The following is a 19096-nucleotide window of genomic DNA, read 5'->3' as shown; positions in this document are numbered from 1 at the left end:
TTCAGGGATAACGTTACCGGATCCGGCGTGTTCTGTCACAAATTAAGCTCTGTTAATGGATATTACACCTGCTCAATGAAAATCAGATGATTAACTACATTAATAAATCTGACATAACTTGATTAGAAATCTAAAAAGGGGAGAAAAAGATTAAGCCATCAATAGAAAGTGTGGTTAAAATACTGTAAGATACTGTCCAGTGGTCAGCACGTTACATTATGACGCTGCCGACCAGGGTTCGAATCTTCCTGAGTAGTTTTTTTTTTGTGTGTGTGTTAAGTCATATGATACTGTTTGGGTATATTTTATATTAATTATACCACCGTTATTTTAATTAAACCACCTGTAATAACTTACAGAGACAAGAGTCGATTTTGCTTCAGCATTTACTTGAAGGTTTTGTACCAAACAATGTTTTGATTACATCACAGGTGGCTGGCAAACACACACACACAAGGTATTCTTCTTCACTGCTTTTTAAGCATACACAAAACCATTAGTCTGCCCTCTACAGGTCAACATGTAAAACCATCTGACATTACAACACCACCGTTACAAAGGACTGGATATCTATAAAGAAGTTTGCACAGAATATATATTCAGATATTGCAGGAAAGGACATTGTGATGTTTTAAAGAATAGTGTTGGAGATTTAGCTACCCTTTAATGTTCTCATATTTATGAAAAACATTTGAAGTTCTGAAGCAGCTGTGTCCTCGAAAAGGACGTGATAGTGTCATTATAAACTGAATTGTAAAATGACCTTATTGTAATATAGTCAGTCGTGAACTGAGGTGGGCCGGTGTAAGGCTTGAAACTCCAGGGGTGAAATGGAGTCCCACTCCGGCCCTGACGTCCAGTGTTCTCCAGCCCCCAGCACTTAGATTGCAGCTCTGCACAAGATGCTTGGCCAAGCAGAAGGCTGGTTTCTCTCGAGGTTTTTTCCCTTCACTTTCGTCAATCGGTAAACTTTTATCCTGGCCACATTCGTCACTGGCTTGCTTAGTTTGGGACTTGTGGAGCTGCGAATCGATGGATTTTCTCTTCAGTGTTTGGACTTTCAGCAGTGAAAATTAAACCACACTGAACTAAACTGAACTTCAACTCTAAAAACTGGACTGACGCAGTTTCAGTTTCCTATAATCTACATTGTAAAAGCGCTATACAAATAAAGATAAATTGAATTGATTATGTGCATTTTGAAGATTTGAGCACTTTTTAACCCCTTCGGACCTGAATTATATTCCAAGTTTCAGAAAAATGTGAAGGTAAATTTTCTCTGTTCTTCTTATACATCTACCAAAAACGAGACCCCATAAAATTAATACAAATTTAATTAATCTTTGATTTATTTTTTTGTTTGCATCAGGTCAAAACAGCAGTACTTTAAAAACAATATACCAACATGAAATTTAAAATAAAACTAAACTGCAAATTTACTTGACGTTTCCTCTGAAGGTTACAAACTTCAACAACAAAACATTTTAATATAAATGTTTTATTCACTGCATTGGAATAATAAGTTAAACTGTTCTCTGCTATCAACATAATAGGTTTATGGCTTCGGCAAGTTAAAAACAATCTCCAGAAATAAGCTCATTATAAGCTCATTTAATACTGCATATAATACCATAGAATCAGAAGATCCATGATTGACCATATATGGTTCGTGTCATGAATATTAATGAGCTCTACTGTGACATGCCACTATTACACACACACAGAGCATGATATAGGCTGAACATGGACAAATATAAACCCAATCAGAGTAACGTAAACCTATTTTGCTCACTAAAATAGTAAGTGAAATTTAAGCTTACAATAACAGAGGGAGGAAAATTATCACTGCTGTATCACTACAGAACAGTTGGCTTATCAACGCAGCATAAGGTGTGATCTTAGAGCTGAATATGAGTCGTGTTCTCTTGATGACATGGCTGCTCGTCAGGTCCGGATGAATGACCTAAAGTAGGCATACATGCAAATGCATAGGGCATGGCCTGTGAGTCTCGTCACAGTTTGTTTCGTCCTCTGATTGGTCCATTGTCCCCTGGGGTTTAACACTCATGGGATTTACATGAGAATGATAGACTGATCTCTTAATAATCTAACATGCCTTGGTATACCGAGATATTCATTATAGGGCACGTTTAAAATTTCAGGCTTTTGCACATTTTTAAAACCCACTGTACATTATAATGGAGAAACGTTCAACGTAAAACTATCATGCCTTTACTCGTTTCAAATGTTTTCTGTTGAACACAGAATAATATATATTATAAAACATTAGAAACCTGTAACCATTGACTTCCATAGTATTTGTTTTTCCTGCTATGGAAGTCAATAGTTACCGGTTTTCAGCATTCTTCAGAATATCTTCTTTTTGTGTTCAACAGAAGTAACAAACTCAGAAAGATTTGGAACCACTTGAGGGAGATTAAATAGTGAGCAACTGTTAATTTTTGGGTGAACTAACCCTTTAAATTGATTGTTTTTGTACTAAAAAAGAGAAAATAATAAAGATTTTTGCAGGAGTGAGCAAGAGCGGTACTGAAACATCCGTGCAGCGCAGGTCTCTAATGTGATGTCTATCAAAATGGATGCACGGTTCGAAAAGTTTAAAGGTCCAATGAAAATAAAATAAAGTTTTTTAGATGTTAGTATCAATATTGTTCATTTTAAGGATATCTATATGCTAGTGTGCACCAAAACAGTGACAATATTCAGGTTTAGATGATTTAAACCTGATATAAACATGTAAAGCTTGTAGTTTGTCACTTTCGCCAAAATGAATCAACAGTTTTATTTACGTCACCTCATACTTCAGTTTCTCAGCCGATCTTCTGACCAATCAGATGCTCTCTAGTGTCTGACATGCCCCGCCCCCTTCAAGACGCTTTTCATTTAATGTGATCTTAACACTCTCACTGGCAGAGCTGTGATAAAACAAAACTAATTTATAGGAGAAGCTAATCTATGTCCCACCCTCTCTTCGTGTTTTAGTTGAGATTATGTCAAACATTGAATAAAAATGCACTTCATGAGACCTTTAATGCAATATTCTAAAATGTGTATAATGTGTATATGTGGAAAATATGCAGCTCACCTGGCCAGGTGTGTGTATCTGCTGATAGTTTCTCCATCCAGACTCTCTGACAGCTGCAGCGTCTCCTCGCGGCTGGAGCCAATGTAATCAAAGCCCTCTGGCAGGAACACCATGCTGGCCCCGCCCACTTTGGCCTGCTCCACCAATCGCGTGCACGTTCTGAAGTTTGCTTCTTTGTCAGGGGTGGCGGTCATCTGACAAACCGCGGCCACAGGAACTGATGACGACATCCTGTCAACACAAACATACTGTGATTACCATTTCTGCAGATTATGGTGTGATTACTTCCTGCATGAATGACGCCACAGTCATATCACCCTGCAGCCCAAGAGCGGTTACTCACTGAAGCTAAGCAGGGCTGAGCCTGATCAGTACCTGGATGGGAGACCACATGTGAAAAACTAGATTGCTGTTGGAAGTGGTGTTAGAAAGACCAGCAGGGGCGCTCAACCTGCAGTCTGTGTGAGGCCTAATGCCCCAGTATAGTGAAGGGGATACTATACTGTCAGTGAGCATCGTCTTTCGGATGAGAAAGATTTAAACCGAGGTCCTGACTCTCTGTGGTCTTTAAAAATTCCTTGACACTACTCGTAAAGAGTAGAGGTGTAACCCCTGGTGTCCTGGCAAAATTCCCTCCATCTGCCCATACCGGTCTCCCAATCATCCTCATCCACTGAATTAACTCTATCACTGTCTCTCCACTCCCCCTATAGCTGGTGTGTGGTAAGCGCATTGGGGCCGTTGTCCTGTGGCTGCCGTCGTATCATCCAAGTGGATGCTGCACACTGGTGGAGGTGTGGTGAGACCCCCCTCACGATTGTGAAGCGCTTACATGATAAATGCACTATATAAACACACAGTACATACTATTTATTTGCTGACAAAAAGTACAGTATGCAACTGATATTATGGAGAGATGGAGAATTTGTTCTTATATAATAATAAGAACACAAATTTAATCATTTTATTATCATTTTATTAAAAATTAAAATATTTAAATCATTATTTTTTGTAATCTTTTTTTTTATAATTTTAAAATAATTACCTTCATAATTTGGAGGTAAATATTATTTGGTATTAAAAAGTAAAAATTACATTTCACTAAAGCTATACTGTACAATAGATCATACCAGACATGTACAAAGGAAGAAAATATGCTATTCATAAGATTAAATTTTATGAGTAAAATAATACCTTAAAATAATATTTAATTAAATAATTATAAATAATATTAAAACAAATGTAACCATTTTATCATATTCATTTAAATAAAGAGCACACACACACACACACACACACATATATATATATATATATATATATATATATATATTCAATGTTGAATTAAATTCATTTTCATGAATTACTCAAAACGGCAAAAATGGGTGTTTAAGAAACAAAACAATAAATAAGCTCTATTTTTGCTCATGCATTAGAATGTCTTTAGTTACTTATTTAATTTTAATAATCATTTATTTTATCATTATTCACAGAAGACACATACTAGTTTTTATGTCTAAATATTATGTCTCAGAATCATTTGATGACATACTATAAGACTAAATAATAATAAATGTTGTCATTTTAAATCTTCATAAAATTGAATGTTATCACTCATCCACTTACATATTTTATTAGGTACAAGTTAGAATAATTTATTATATATATATATATATATATATATATATATATATATATATATATATATATATATATATATATGTGTGTGTGTGTCTGTGTGTGTGTGTGTGTGTGTGTGTGTGTGTTTCCCAGTGATGGGTTGCAGCTATACCTGTATCTCTAATGCACAAAAATAACAAAAGAAGTACAATCATAAATTGAGGTAAAGTTGCTTTTATATTCGCGCATTTGTTCGGTGACAGCTCTATACATTGTTTACCGTGGTACTTTGAATATATTCGGACTGAAATCACAAGCAAGTATGACTTTAAAACAACATTAGCACTATTACATTGACTGTGAACAATATACTTTGATGGTTGTTGGCTGCTAACATGACTTCACTGTTCAGAATTTGCAATGAATACTTTTTTGAAATGATATTATTAAGGAGAAAGTCTGAATGTGCGAATATAAGACCAACTTTACCTCAATCAATCATATTATTCACCACAACCTTCCTTATAAACAATAATAAACAGCATCTGGGATTACAATGTAAGCTTATGAGAGTGTCGTAAAGTTCAAAACAACATTCACGATGCTAACCTGCTCTGTCCTCTCGATGTCCAAGCCAAGAGACCGACTGTAAACAGAGATTTGCGGTGTTTTACAGCAATGAACGGAAGCATCGACAGAACTGTACAGCTCGCTTCACTTTCAGTCTGAACACACAGGCTGAACTTTGAGCTTATTTCTTCCACTCAGAGGCGAATAGCTAACCGTACAGCTCACATATTAACAGCTCACGACAAATCTGCAGAATATTGTGGCAAATGAAACAAAAAAGCCAGTCTTTTCGCATTAAATTACAGTTTATGTTAAGATAAAATGAGCGTGTATTACAAGAAAACTTATATTACAAATTACGGTTAGTTTGCCCAGTGTGGGCGGGGCCTCGGTGTAATGACGTTACCTCTGATTGACAGGCGTTTTGGTCATGTATATAAACGTTATAAATATCTATGCGTGTTGGTAAGAAATTATTATAACGCATTTATTTACGTTTATCGTGGGTTAGAAGTGTTAATTAATTTGCAGCAGCCGTATTTAGATGTAAATTTGTATAATTTCAAAAGCAGCGTAGATACTATGCATACTACGTAGCACGTAGTCACGTGATGTGTGTGATACTTTTCTCAGCGCGGATCAGGAAAGACCAATTACACGAATGTGGTTGTAATCGCTGGCTGATATATTAGTATTTTAGTTTTATTTATCTGTCTATTTATGTATGTATGTATTTATTTAATACAAAAACTATATTTCCATCTGTTTTTAATATTTAAATCAAATAGTTATTATTTAAAATACTAATTTGCCGCCAAACGCCTCTTGTAGAAGAACAAATCTATATACCATACAAAGAAAATATGTATAAAAATATCAAACGTGTGTATATAGGTAGTGTGTGTGCGTGTTTAAATCATAGACTGTAAAAAGGTTAAAATACGTGCATCACTTTTTTATTTAATGCTTCAACAACACAGACTACAAATTATTTTTTAATAATATGTCAATTAATTTAGTGATGAATAAAGACAAAAATATTGCGAGTTGAAGTTCTAAGAAATGTCTTACATTTCATTTCACTTTTAATTTAAAATGGCAATGATCGATAATTTCGATCAGGAGTGTTCGCGGTCAGCCGCTCATGTGACCCGCGCCGGGTCCTGACTCGTGCGGTTGTGTGCAGTTCATCATGGCGGCGAACAGCAGCAACAGCACGAGCGGTAAAAGCGGCGGAAAGCAGTCCACTCCGTCAGCCGAGCAGGTAACGGAGCACCTGATGTATTACAGTAACACATGAACACTTTATCTACACTTTTATCCACACTGCGACGTGACAAAACCCGAACTTAACCGCTTTAATAAACAACAAAGCCGGACCGCCCGCCGCCCCTCAGTCTCTGATGGAGGTGTGCAGGTTTAATCGCAAAACATTGAGTCAGTCTTAAATAAGATGCTCAAGTACAGTTTAATATTTGTACTGAAACACTACAGACTTCATATCAGGCAGCTTATAGAGACTGCAGATTCATAAAGCTGCTGCTATTGTGCTGGTCGTCTCCACCCTGCTGCCTGCTGTCTCTATATGGAAACCGCGTCGTGTGCATATCTGTCACTATTCCTGTCATGGAGAAGAAACAACCACGAGTGATACTATTGAAGTCATTACCGGACAACTTAATAATCATAAATACACAGGGTTAGTTCACGGTAAAATCAAAATGTTGGGATTAATTAGTCGTTAATGTTTAGGACGGAGGTGGTAAAGGTGTTTTAGATGAAATCCGAGAGCTCTCATCCACCATAGACAGCAAGGGTAGCGAGATGCTCCTGAAAATAAACTACAAGCATTAGCTTGTAAAAAAAAAAAAAACTGCACAAACTTTCTAGCTGATAAGAAAAAAGTCACAAAAACTATGATGGAAACACTTTTACCTAATAAATTCTAGCCTGCGCAATAAAAAAAGTCATGTGATTTTTGTATATTGCGATATTTAGATTTTCTGCTATTTTTATATTGCGATATTTGACCAGATAATTTAAGAAAACACTTTGAAAATGAATTTATTTCTTTTTGAATAGGACGATTTTGTATTAGATGTATTATGTATATATAAGTGCATGCATATATTTGAGAAAATATTTATTTCTGTTTAATTTAAATTATATTTTTATATGATACAAATTATATATTCATTTAAATATACATATACATAACACACACACACAGGTCACAACAAACTTTTATTTTGGATGTAATTAATCACAATTATTCTTTGCTCAACACTAGTAGTAAGTGGTCATACTAAATTATATTGAACCTAAAGTTTAATAAGCTGATTAGAGTTTTATTAAACTTGTTGTAGTAAAGTGGTATATAAATAAAGGTTGACTGATTGATCGATTGATAGAATTAAAATTAGAAGAATTAAATCAAGCATTTTTTTCTCCAGAGTTATACAGTTAAAGTCAGAATTAATAGCCCCCCGTTTATTTTTCCCCCAATTTCTGTGTAACGGAGAGATTTTCTTCAGCACATTTCTAAACATAATAGTTTTAATAACTCATCTCTGATAACTGATTTATTTTATCTTTGTCATGATGACAGTAAATAATATTTGACTAGATATTATTCAAGACACTTCTATACAGATTAAAGTGACATTTAAAGGCTTAACTAGGTTAACTAGGTAGGTTAGGGTAATTAGGCAAGTTAATGTATAATGATGGTTTGTTCTGTAGACTATCGAAAACAAAAATAGCTTAAAGGAGCGAATAATTTTGACCTTAAAATGGGTTTTAAAAAATTAAAAACTGCTTTTATTCTAGCCGAAATAAAATGAATAAGACTTTCTCCAGAAGAAAAAATATTATCAGACATACTGTGAAAATCTCCTTGCTCTGTTAAACATAATTTGGGAAATATTTTAAAAAGAAAAATAATCAATATATTTATTTATTGGGGCTAATAATTCTGACTTCAACTGTACATGGAACAGAAACCTTTCTGTAGATGAGATATTTTAGATTGATGAATGGTATTATTTTGCATGACTCAGGTGGTGGCCACGTTCCAGAGGATGCGGCAGGAGCAGCGCAGTATGGCCTCCAAGGCTGCAGAGTTTGAGATGGAGATCAATGAACACAGGTCTGACCTGCTGGAAAAACACAACCTGCCCTTCTTTCACGCACCAGTTCTGCTTTTCCACAATTATGTAGTCAGTGTATGACAATGAGCGCTAGGGCTGCATGATATTGGAGAAATCTGACATTGCGATATTTTGCTTTGCTGCGGTATACACTCTCCGGCCACTTTATTAGGTACAGCTGTCCCTCTAATACAGGGGTGGGCAAACTTGGTCCTGGAGGGCCGGTGTCCTGCATAGTTTAGCTTCAACTCTGATCAAACACACCTGAACGTGCTAATCAGTGTCTCCAAGATCACTAATTATCTATAAGCAGGTGTGTATGATCAGAGTTGGAGCTAAACTGTGCAGGACACCGGCCCTCCAGGACCGAGTTAGCCCACCTCTGCTCTAATAGGCCAATCACATGGCAGCAACTCAATGCATTTAGGCATGTAGACATGGTCAAGACGATCTGCTGCAGTTCAAACCGAGCATCAGAATGGGGAAGAAAGGTGATTTAGGTGACTTTAAACATGGCATGGTTGTTGATGCCAGACGGGCTGGTCTGAGTATTTCAGAAACTGCTGATCTACTGGGATTTCACGCACAACCATCTCTAGGGTTTACAGAGAATGGTCTGAAAAAGAGAAAATATCCAGTGAGCGGCAGTTCTGTGGGCGCAAATGCCTTGTAGATGTCAGAGGAGAATGGCCAGACTGGTTCCAGCTGATAGAAAGGCAACAATAACGCTGCGGTCACACTGGGCTTTTCTCCCCATAGACTTCCATTCATACGCACGTGAATGCATCAGACCGGAAATGCAAGGTCATGCGTCAAGTTTCGCAGGTTGCTGCTGTACAAAAGTTCAAGCTTGGTGAACTCTGACCTGCGAAATCGCGTCACTTGACTGCGTAAGACCAATCGAGGATCAAAACATGACCTCTCTGGACAGAAATTTAAACATGGAGCAAATCGCTCGCTTTATTAATGTCTAAACATCTTGTTTAATCCCGCCCCTTTTACTCAAATAAGCACTCGTTACAGCCGAGGTCTGCAGAAGAGCATCTCTGAACACACAACACGTTCAACCTTGAGGCGGATGGGCTACAGCAGCAGAAGACCACACCGGGTGCCACTCCTGTCAGCTAAGAACAGGAAGCTGAGGCTACAATTCACACAGGATCATCAAAATTAGACGATAGAAGATTGGAGAAACGTTGCCTGGTCTGATTAGACTCTATTTCTGCTGCCACATTCGGATGGTCGGGTCAGAATTTGGCATTAACAACATGAAAGCATGGATCCATCCTGCCTTGTATCAATGGTTTAGGCTGGTGGTGTACTGGTCCAACCCGGTACTAGTAAGTACCTAGTAAGGTGTACCTAATAAAGTGGCTGATGAGTGTATATATGAATAACAATTTACCAAATGATTTAAATAGTTCTATTTGGAAAGATTGTATTAACTTATCTGCATAAAATATGATCAATTACAAGCATATATAAATGTGACAGAGCCTAAATGAATAAACAGTGCTTTATGGCATTCTGGGGAGTCAAACCCTATTCAAATACAGAAATGGAGCAGTCATCAAAAGGTAAAATGACTTGGTCATCATTGAATTGCAATAATATTTATATGTTTAAATCTTTAATAAATCTGATCCTGTGATGTGACCATTGCACATACACACAATGCAATATCAATGCTCAAACAATATATTGCTCAGCCCTAATGACTGATATGACAAAAATGAAGTGACAATGAGCGATATGTAGTGAATGAATGGTGATATTCGTCTTCTCATACCCTGATAATGATACACAGTACTCAACATTTGAAGTAGTTTGAAAACCTTTCTTCTTTCATTCTTAGGAAAAGCTTGAAAAACAGTTTTGATCCACTTCGAATGTTGACTACTGTATCCACTTAAGGCCCAAGCTGTTTTTTTACATGCATTTTTTATTTCTCGTTGTTATTTGGGCTTATTGGAACCTAATTAAAATAAAACCTAAGTTTCACCTTTTGATATGACGTACTTTTAGAGAAAAATGATGTCCATATTTGAGGACTCGTGGTCCGAATTTCCATAAAACACTTTTTTCTGACTGTTTTTTAATGCATTAATAACACAAACATATTTTTTGAACATGTTTTGACTATCAGAGAGTAAAAAAAATTTTTTGCCCATTTTGGACAGTTAAAATAGTGTTTGGGTCATTTCATATGCTGCAGAACAGTTGCAGGATGACCCTGTATGTCTGTAACTAAATATAAAACATTCAAAGTATTTTAAATAGCCACTTAAGAGCTAATGTGCTGTCCACGTATGTGGCCACTAAAGCCCTAGAGGGTTATATCACGATATACCACCATGCACAGATGAATTGTTCACCACAAAACTAGCAATGTGAGCTAACAAAATCAATATGGTAAGTTTTGATTTCATGTTTACTTTAATGTAAGAGACTGTATTAATATGCAGTGTAAGAAAGCAGGAGCTTTCTTTCAAAGAACATGTAGCAAATTTGGTTAGAAAATTGAGAGTTAAGCTTGGATTTTACTATGGAAATGCATCCTGCTTTTCTCTTAAAGCTCGTAAACATTTGGTGTGTGCAACATTTTTACCATTGATTGACTATGGTGATGTTTTATATATGAATGCTTCAACCGAATGTCTTCAGCCTTTAAGTGAGGTTTATTAATAAACTAATTTCGGGAGGATCATGTGCTTATGATTTATCACAGCCGGTCTCGTATTAAGCTAATCAGTATCATCCAATCATATGAGCCATAAGCTACTATAAATAACCACAGTTTTCAGTCCACTTTATCTTCGTTTGGAAGAATCCCCCCTTCCTCCCCATTCTCCTCCTTCACTATAGATTGGGCAGCATGGAGGCCCAGTGGTTAGCACTGTTAGCCCCACAGCAAGAACACTGCCAACCCTGGTCCTGCCAGGTCAGTAGGTGTTTCTGTGAGGAGTTTGTATGTTCTCCCCGTGTCCGTGTGGGTTTTCCCCGGGTTCTCCGGTTTCCTCCCACCATCCAAAAAATATACATCATGCATAACAATGAAACATTTGTCTAGCTCCCTTGCTTTTTCCTCACGTGTTCCCTTAGCTACTGCAGACGGGGAGTTCTGAGATCCACCGAGCTCGGGCTCCCCTCTCGCTCTGCAAACGGGAGGAAGCCCCGGGCTCGAGGATCCCTTGAGCTCGGGGCTCTCTCCCGGGACAGCATGCCAAACAAGCTATTGATGAATCATCAGCTAAGTGTGAACTCTTGAAACTCCATATATCACAGTGCTCTAAGGTTTGTTACTGGCTGTCAAAGACTTACTCATCATTGTGAATTGTATGCCAAAGCTGAGTGGCCTTCTCTGAGTGTAAGAAGGTACACCCACTGGATGACTCTTGTCTATAAGGCTCCTCTGGGATTGGTGCCTTCATACCAATGTTCCCTTCTTCATAAGTCTTAAAGTCAGTATGCCCTACGTTCAAGTGAATCTTATCACTTGACTGTTCCCCGGGTTCGAACTGAAATAGGAAAGCGAGCCTTTAGTCATGCCGCCTCCTCATCCTTTTCAGTCTGAGCTAAAAATGTCTGAGCTCATCCCAATGACATCGTTTCGCTTTATCCTTTTTAACAAACAACAACAGTCCATTTCTCAATGTATGTGTTTTTAATTTATTGAAATGTGGTAAAGCTGAACAACTGAACTGTATTTTTACACTATATTGATTTTCTATTTATTATTATTAATATTATTATTATTATTATTATTATTATTTTATTTGTATTTTTTTCATAAGTCGTGTGTTGCAGACCTCTTGGCCAGGTCACCCTTGTAAATGAGATCTTGATCTCAATGGGTTTTTTATCTGGTTAAATAAAGAAATATAAAGTTGCATCGGAGAAGGAAGCCTTGAAGCAGATGCTCAGACTTTGATTAAAGATCAGAACAAACACATTTGTCTCAGTGAATTAACTTGTATGGATTAAACAAAAATGGAAATAACAATGCGAGACAGCAACATAAACATTGTAAATTTAGATTTCATGCAGACATCAAGCTTTTATTTTTATATATTGTGCAACCCTAATTGTCATGACATCTGTGATTCATATCACACTATAATAAATAAGAGTGTTATTTATTAATATATAATAATATGAATAAACGAATACTTACACATTGAAGCTGTTCTTGAATAGCAGACTCTTGTTCTTCTAACACACTTGACTTCCTGTTTCGCAGCCTCGTCATCGACACACTAAAGGAAGTAGATCCCTCACGCAAATGCTTTCGTTTAGTTGGCGGTGTACTTGTGGAGAGAACCGTCAAAGAAGTCCTGCCTGCGCTAGAAAACAACAAAGAACAGGTACAAAACTTCTGCTGGACTCACAGACATTTGCTCTGTGCTTTATGTGGGATTATTACTAATGCTGTGAACAGGGGCGTAGCGGACATTTTAAAAGTGGGGGGGACGGCTGTATGAGATCATACGTTCATATAATTATTAATCACCTGTTTTTAAATGGTCTGTCTCTAAAAGTGAGGGGGACGGATCCCCCCCGTCCCCCCCGGTTGCTACGCCCCTGGCTGTGAAACAATCATGATTTAATGCACCAAAATAAATTTATAAATGTTTATGCAGTGCTCATCATAAATAATTACAACCCTCACATATCTCTCTTCTACATTGTTACGACATTTGGATGGAAATATGTCTAGGAAATTAAAAGGAGTAACATTGAGATGACCAAAAAAGAAACTAATGGTAAAGGTGGCAACCTTATGGCAGGTCAGGGAGAAAGAGCGAGACAGAAAGAACACACATGCACAAAACAGTGAATGATTTGTAACAACATTAAAAATGTTATAGGATATGTTGGGGGAAAATAGTAAATAATTATAATCAGAAAAAATCAAGAGAAGCATAAAAATATGAACAAAATTTTGTTGCAATAACCTTTTCTATTCCTAAAGTTTCTAATGTTCAGTGACCAAAGTCTTACTTTAATGGATATAACCATTTCCTAAAATTGTTTTGTTTAAATCTGGCTGCATTAACTGAGAAATGAATAAAAATATTAATTTTCAACTCCAGACATCAACTAATCCAATATAAAGTGGCTATAAAAAATATATACATCGGCTTCATTATTCTAGGGTTAAATATAATCATTTCTACCCCTCCATTTCCTCTAAATGTAACACATGTGAATCTGCGGAGGGCTCTTTAGGACATCTTTTTTGGTCATGGCCAAAACTTTTTAAGTTTTGGAGCGAAATTTTCGACTTCTACTCTGAGGCTTATTCTTGTGACCTTGCCCCTGATCCAGCAATCGTGGGTTTAGTCATCAAATTAAAAAAGCTGTTCAATATGGAATGGTGTTAGCTAAAAAAATTATTCTTTATTTATGGAAAAAGCCATCAAAACCTCTTTTTAAATCCTGGCTTTTAGAATTCTCTACCACTTTACATTTAGAGAGGCTAAGACACAATCTTTCTGATAACATTGCCAGCTTTGAAGCCACCTGGAAACCCTTTTTTAATTATTTATTAAATGCCCAGGATAACAGTTTAAAGGTATAACCCTGTTATCATCTGCAAGATCACCATATTGCCTGCGCCCACTGGCCTAGATATAAATGTGTAACATTGTTGACCCATGTATAATATTGGAGGAACTGGAGTAATATTGGTTTAAAATCTTTTTTTTTCTGTCTTTTCTTTATTATTTTTTTTCCTGTTGCTTCTGTTTTGTCTTTATAATCGTTGTTGCTTTCTGTATCGCTCGGTGTTGTTATAAGAAAATAAAAATATAATATTAAAAAATGTATACATTTTCATGCTGAGCACTGTAACAACCAAAGAAATCCATATATGCACAGAAAACAAAGCAAATTTGTAGTAGTGATTATTAAACCACACTGAACTGAGCTAAACTGAACTGAACTTAAACACTACAAACTGAACTACACTGTTCCTATTTACTGTGACCTTTTATGTGAAGCTGCTTTGGCACAATCTACATTGTATAAGCGCTATACAAATAAAGGTGAATTGAATTGAATAATATGCATAATAAAACGAAATGATGCAGGGAAAAAGTATTGAACACATGAAGGTGTAGAAAGGTAGTGAAAGTAGTTCTCTCAGTAGTTCTTAAGCAACCCTCTGCCCTTCCTCAGTGTAAATGAATATCAGCTGCTTCAGTCCAACATCTACACTAGCAGGAGGATGAAGATGAACCCAGGGTGGACATTTCAGCAAGACAATGATCCAAAACACAGCCGAGGAGACTCTCAAATGCTTTCAGAGAAAGAAAATCAAGCTGCAGAATGGCCCAGCCAATCACCTGAGCTGAATCCAATGTAGAATACAAAATAAACATCAGATTTGACAGACAAGACCCACAGAAGCATCAAGATCTTTACACTCTGTTGAAGTCTGAGAAACTCACACCTGAGCAACGCATGAGACTTCATTCTCCTTATGAGAGGCATCTTTAAGCTGCCATCTTTAATAAAGCCTTTTATATAGAGTATTAAGCACACTTCAGTAGTTTAACACATTAAACACACTTCAGTAGTTCAGTGCTTTCTCCTCGTGTCATTATTACACAGAAATCATTTCTCTGATTTTTTGTTTGTTTCATTTTTTTGTTTGTATTGTTTGGGTTTTCACCAAAATCTGCTTCAATTCCAAGTCAACAGCTCCTTTAGAAATATTACATAGGGGTGCCAAAAATATCGACCTTAACAATTTTTACGTTTATAAAAACAACAAACAAAAAATAATTGTGAAAACAAAAACAATGCTCTGTTAAAATGCACTTGGGAAATGTTTTTAATAAGAATAATTTCACAGGAGGGCTATAATTTTCTTTCACTAAAGTAATATATATATATATATACAAACTTTATCTTAGGATGCAATTAATCAGCACTAATTAATTATTACTCTAAATCTCTGTTAAGATTTCCAAGATCGTGGAGACGCTGAACACGCAGATGCAGGTGAAAGGACGCGAGCTGACGGAGTACCGCGAACGCTACAATATCCGGCTAGTCGGAGAGGACGATAAACAAGGCAAAGCGGACGCCAGTCAAGCCAAAGACAGCGAAGGAGGATCTAAAGGTGGCGCCGGAGTGCTCGTCTCATAGTGGATTCTTACTGTAGAAACCGCTGTAATATACGCCCAGAGACTGAGTTGGCACGTTTCCTTTTTAGTCTTACAGATGCCAGTCATAATAACACACAAGAAAGAGAGCGAGAGTCTCGGTTTTCATGCACATTTTGTACATTCGTAATCCTTTTCCCACTCTGATCACATTTAAAGTGTGATCTATACTCTTTAATAACATGATATTAAACATGGTAGCTATTTGTGAATTTAGAACCAGACAAACTATCAGTGAGTGCAGACACTGCGAAAAATGCTTTGAGTTGTTTCCTTTTAGTCGCACAGATGCCAGTCATAATAAATCACATGAAAGAGAGCCGAAGTTTTGGTTTTCATGCTCATTATGTACATTTGTAATCTTTGAGAACGTAACTTCATCCACTCTGATCTAAAAATGTCTGCATTCGTTGACACATAAATAGTTACTGTGTTTAATTTCATGCTATCAAAATGGTAAAATCACACTCTGATCACATTTACAGTGTGATTTCTGCACTTAATGACATGAAATTAAACATAATAACTATTTATTTGTGAATTTAAAACCAGATAAACAGTCAGCAAATGCAGAAACTTCCAAAATTTGCTTTTCTAACTTGAGGTTTTTTCCTTTTAGTCTGTCATAATAACACATGAAAGAGAGCCAAAGTTTTGGTTTTCATGCACATTATGTACATTCGTAGTCTTTGAGAGCGTAACTTTATCATCTCTGAACTAAAAATGTTTGCATTCGCTGACAAATTAATAGTTCTGTTTAATTTCATGTTAGTTAAGTGGTGAAATCACACTCTAGTCACATTGACAGTAGGATTTCGACTCTTAATAACATGAAATTAAACAGAACTATTTATTTGTGTATTTAAACCAGACAATCAGCTAATGCAAACATTGTAAAACACGCTTTTTCTTCGTTTTTGTCTCGTTTCTAGTCCAAACATCTATAAATTCTGAAATAAAGAAGCATTTTCTAGAGGAGTGAAACATATCGTCTTGTTTTCAGAAATAACAAGTCAAAATTAAGCGAGTTTTTATATAAAACAAGCAATATAATCTGCCAATGGGGCAAACTAGAAATTAGTTTTGCTTGTTTTAAGGAAAATCTCACTTAATTTAGAATATTTTGTCTGGAAAATGCTTCTTAATTTGAAAAATTTTGGACTAATATTCATAAAGGCGGCAACACCAATGCTACAAAAATCTAAATGTATTAACTTTAAAAAGCTGTCACAAAGGGTCTGACGTCCTGAGCACACCGGCTCTTCATCAGATGTCAATAAACTTGTGTTTTTGGAGCACAGGTGTTGCCGCCTTTATGAATATTTTGCACTTTGTTGTTTTGCTGATGCTTTTGAGCATTTTTTCATAAAATATTTGTACTAGAAATGAGACAACCTTAGGTAAGAAAAGCATTTTTTTGCAGTTTCTGTATTCGCTGATTGTTTGCACTGCAATAAATGCTTTTCTTACTTAGTTTGTGCCTCGTTTCTAGTCCAAACATCTAAAAATTCTCATATCAAGAAGCATTTTCTAGAGGAGTGAAACATCGTCTTGTTTTCAGAAATAACAAGTCAAATTTAAGTGAGTTTTAATATAAAACAAGCAATATTATCTGCCAATGGGGCAAACTAGAAATTAGTTTTGCTTGTTTTAAGGAAAATCTCACTTAATTTTTTTTTTTTTGTCTGGAAAATGCTTCTAGATTTGAACAATTATTAGATATTTGGACTAATATTCATGAAGGCGGCAACACCAATGCTACAAAAATCTAAATGTATTAACTTTAAAAAGCTGTCACAAAGGGTCTGACGTCCTGAGCACACCGGCTCTTCATCAGATGTTAATAAACTTGTGTTTTTGGAGCACAGGTGTTGCCGCCTTTATGAATATCTTTGCACTTTGTTGTTTGGGTGAGCACCCATTTCAGTTGATGTGTGCTTTTGTGCGTATTTCATGAGATATTTAGACTAGAAATGACACAACTCTAAATATGAAAAGTATTTATGTGCAGTTCCTACATTCGCTGATTGTTTGTACTGCAATAAAGTCTTTATATATATATATATATATATATATATATATATATATATAGAGAGAGAGAGAGAGAGAGAGAGAGAGAGAGAGAGAGAGAGAGAGAGAGAGTGAGAGAGTTTTTGTCTCATTTCTAGTCCAAAAATATAAACAATTCTTAAATCAAGAAGCATTTTCTGGAGGAGTAAAACATGTTGTCTTGTTTTCAGAAAAGATGAGGCAAAATTAAGTGAGTTTTTCCTTAAAACAAGCAAAATAATCTGTCAGTAAAATAAATAAGTAAGTAAAGTAAGTAAAATAAATGTATTTCAAAACAAAGACAAGATTATTTTGCTGACTTCATTGGCATTATTTAGCTTGTTTTACGGAATTTTTTCTGAAAATAAGACAAAATGTTTTACTGGTCTAGAAAATGCTTCTTGATTTAAGCATAATTAGATGTTTTGACTAGAAACGAGACAAAAACTTGAAGTAAAAAAAAGCATTTTTTTGCAGTGTGTCTGATTTAAATCCACAAATAAATAGTTGTTTAATTTCATGTTATTAAAAGGATAGTTCACCCAAAAATTGGATCACACTCAAGTGTTTGTAAACTGTTACCATTTTCTTTCTTCTGTTAAACTCAAAGGAGGAATATACTGTTGTAAAAACAATTGCAATTGACTTCCATAGTATTATTAATTACTATAAACGTCATGGTTTTTCAACATTTTTTCTAAATATCTTCTTTTGTGTTCAACAGAAGAAGGAAATTCAGTTTGGAGCCACTTTAGTGTAAGTAAATAGTCAGGAGTTTTTACGTTTTTGGGTGAACTATCGCTTTAATAGCACTGTTAATTCACCATAATCAAAATGGTCAAGAGTTTTCAAAGCTCGTCTTTCACTTTAGCTCTGGAAATAAGTCATGTTTAGGGGTTGCTGCATTGAATTGAGCATGATGACCAGTCAACGAGTGTCTCATACCCTGGATCTCCGACTGTATTTACTCCATCATTTGTCACGACTGTACGCCTGTGGACGAAGTTTTTTTTATGTTCGTTTAGTTTTCGTGTGTGTGTGGTTGTTTTGGTTATTGAATTCAAAATACAAAATTGAGCAAGAATTGTTTGCAGTGTTGTGTGTTTTGTTCGTCACTAATTTCACACTGTCGTTGGAGGATTATTATTTACAGTGGGGAAATAAGTATTGAACACGTCACCATTTTTCTCAGAAAACATATTTCTGAAGGTGGCGTGGGCTTGACATTTTCACACGATGTTGAAATCAACCAAAGAAATGCAAATATGCAAAGAAAACAAATCTTACTAGTTTACAAATGAAGTTATGAGTAATAAAATGAAATGACACAGGGAAAAAGTATTGAACACATGAAGAAAGGGAGGTGTAGAATGGCAGTGAAAGCCCAGACAGCAGCTGAAATCTCTCAGTAATTCTCTGCCCTTCCTCAG

The 19096-nt window shown here is 36.0% G+C and overlaps 2 protein-coding genes across 2 annotated transcripts in view; one reads left to right on the top strand and one right to left on the bottom strand.

Annotated features, from left to right (window-relative positions):
- The window catches only part of nit1 (nitrilase 1), a 12732-nt gene extending 7044 nt beyond the window's left edge, over positions 1-5688 (bottom strand). Inside the window, exons 1-2 of the mRNA XM_056460973.1 lie at positions 5336-5688; positions 3107-3337 (exon numbers count right to left, since the gene is read on the bottom strand). Of these exons, the coding sequence (XP_056316948.1) occupies positions 3107-3337; positions 5336-5418 (314 nt within the window). The 5' untranslated portion in view covers positions 5419-5688. The remainder of the gene's footprint in view (positions 1-3106; positions 3338-5335) is intronic.
- A 794-nt stretch (positions 5689-6482) lies between these two features.
- pfdn2 (prefoldin subunit 2) lies at positions 6483-18750 on the top strand. The gene is made up of 4 exons (XM_056460971.1): positions 6483-6560; positions 8356-8444; positions 12686-12809; positions 15415-18750. The coding sequence occupies exons 1-4, from the start codon at positions 6489-6491 to the stop codon at positions 15598-15600; spliced, it is 471 nt and encodes a 156-aa protein (XP_056316946.1). The 5' UTR covers positions 6483-6488; the 3' UTR covers positions 15601-18750.
- Positions 18751-19096: the final 346 nt, after the last annotated feature.

Source organism: Danio aesculapii, chromosome 7 (genome assembly GCF_903798145.1).
Source record: "Danio aesculapii chromosome 7, fDanAes4.1, whole genome shotgun sequence".
NCBI classification, from domain to species: Eukaryota; Metazoa; Chordata; class Actinopteri; order Cypriniformes; family Danionidae; genus Danio; species Danio aesculapii.
Note: the sequence above shows the minus strand (reverse complement) of the source record. Positions and strands in the feature narration are given on the sequence as shown.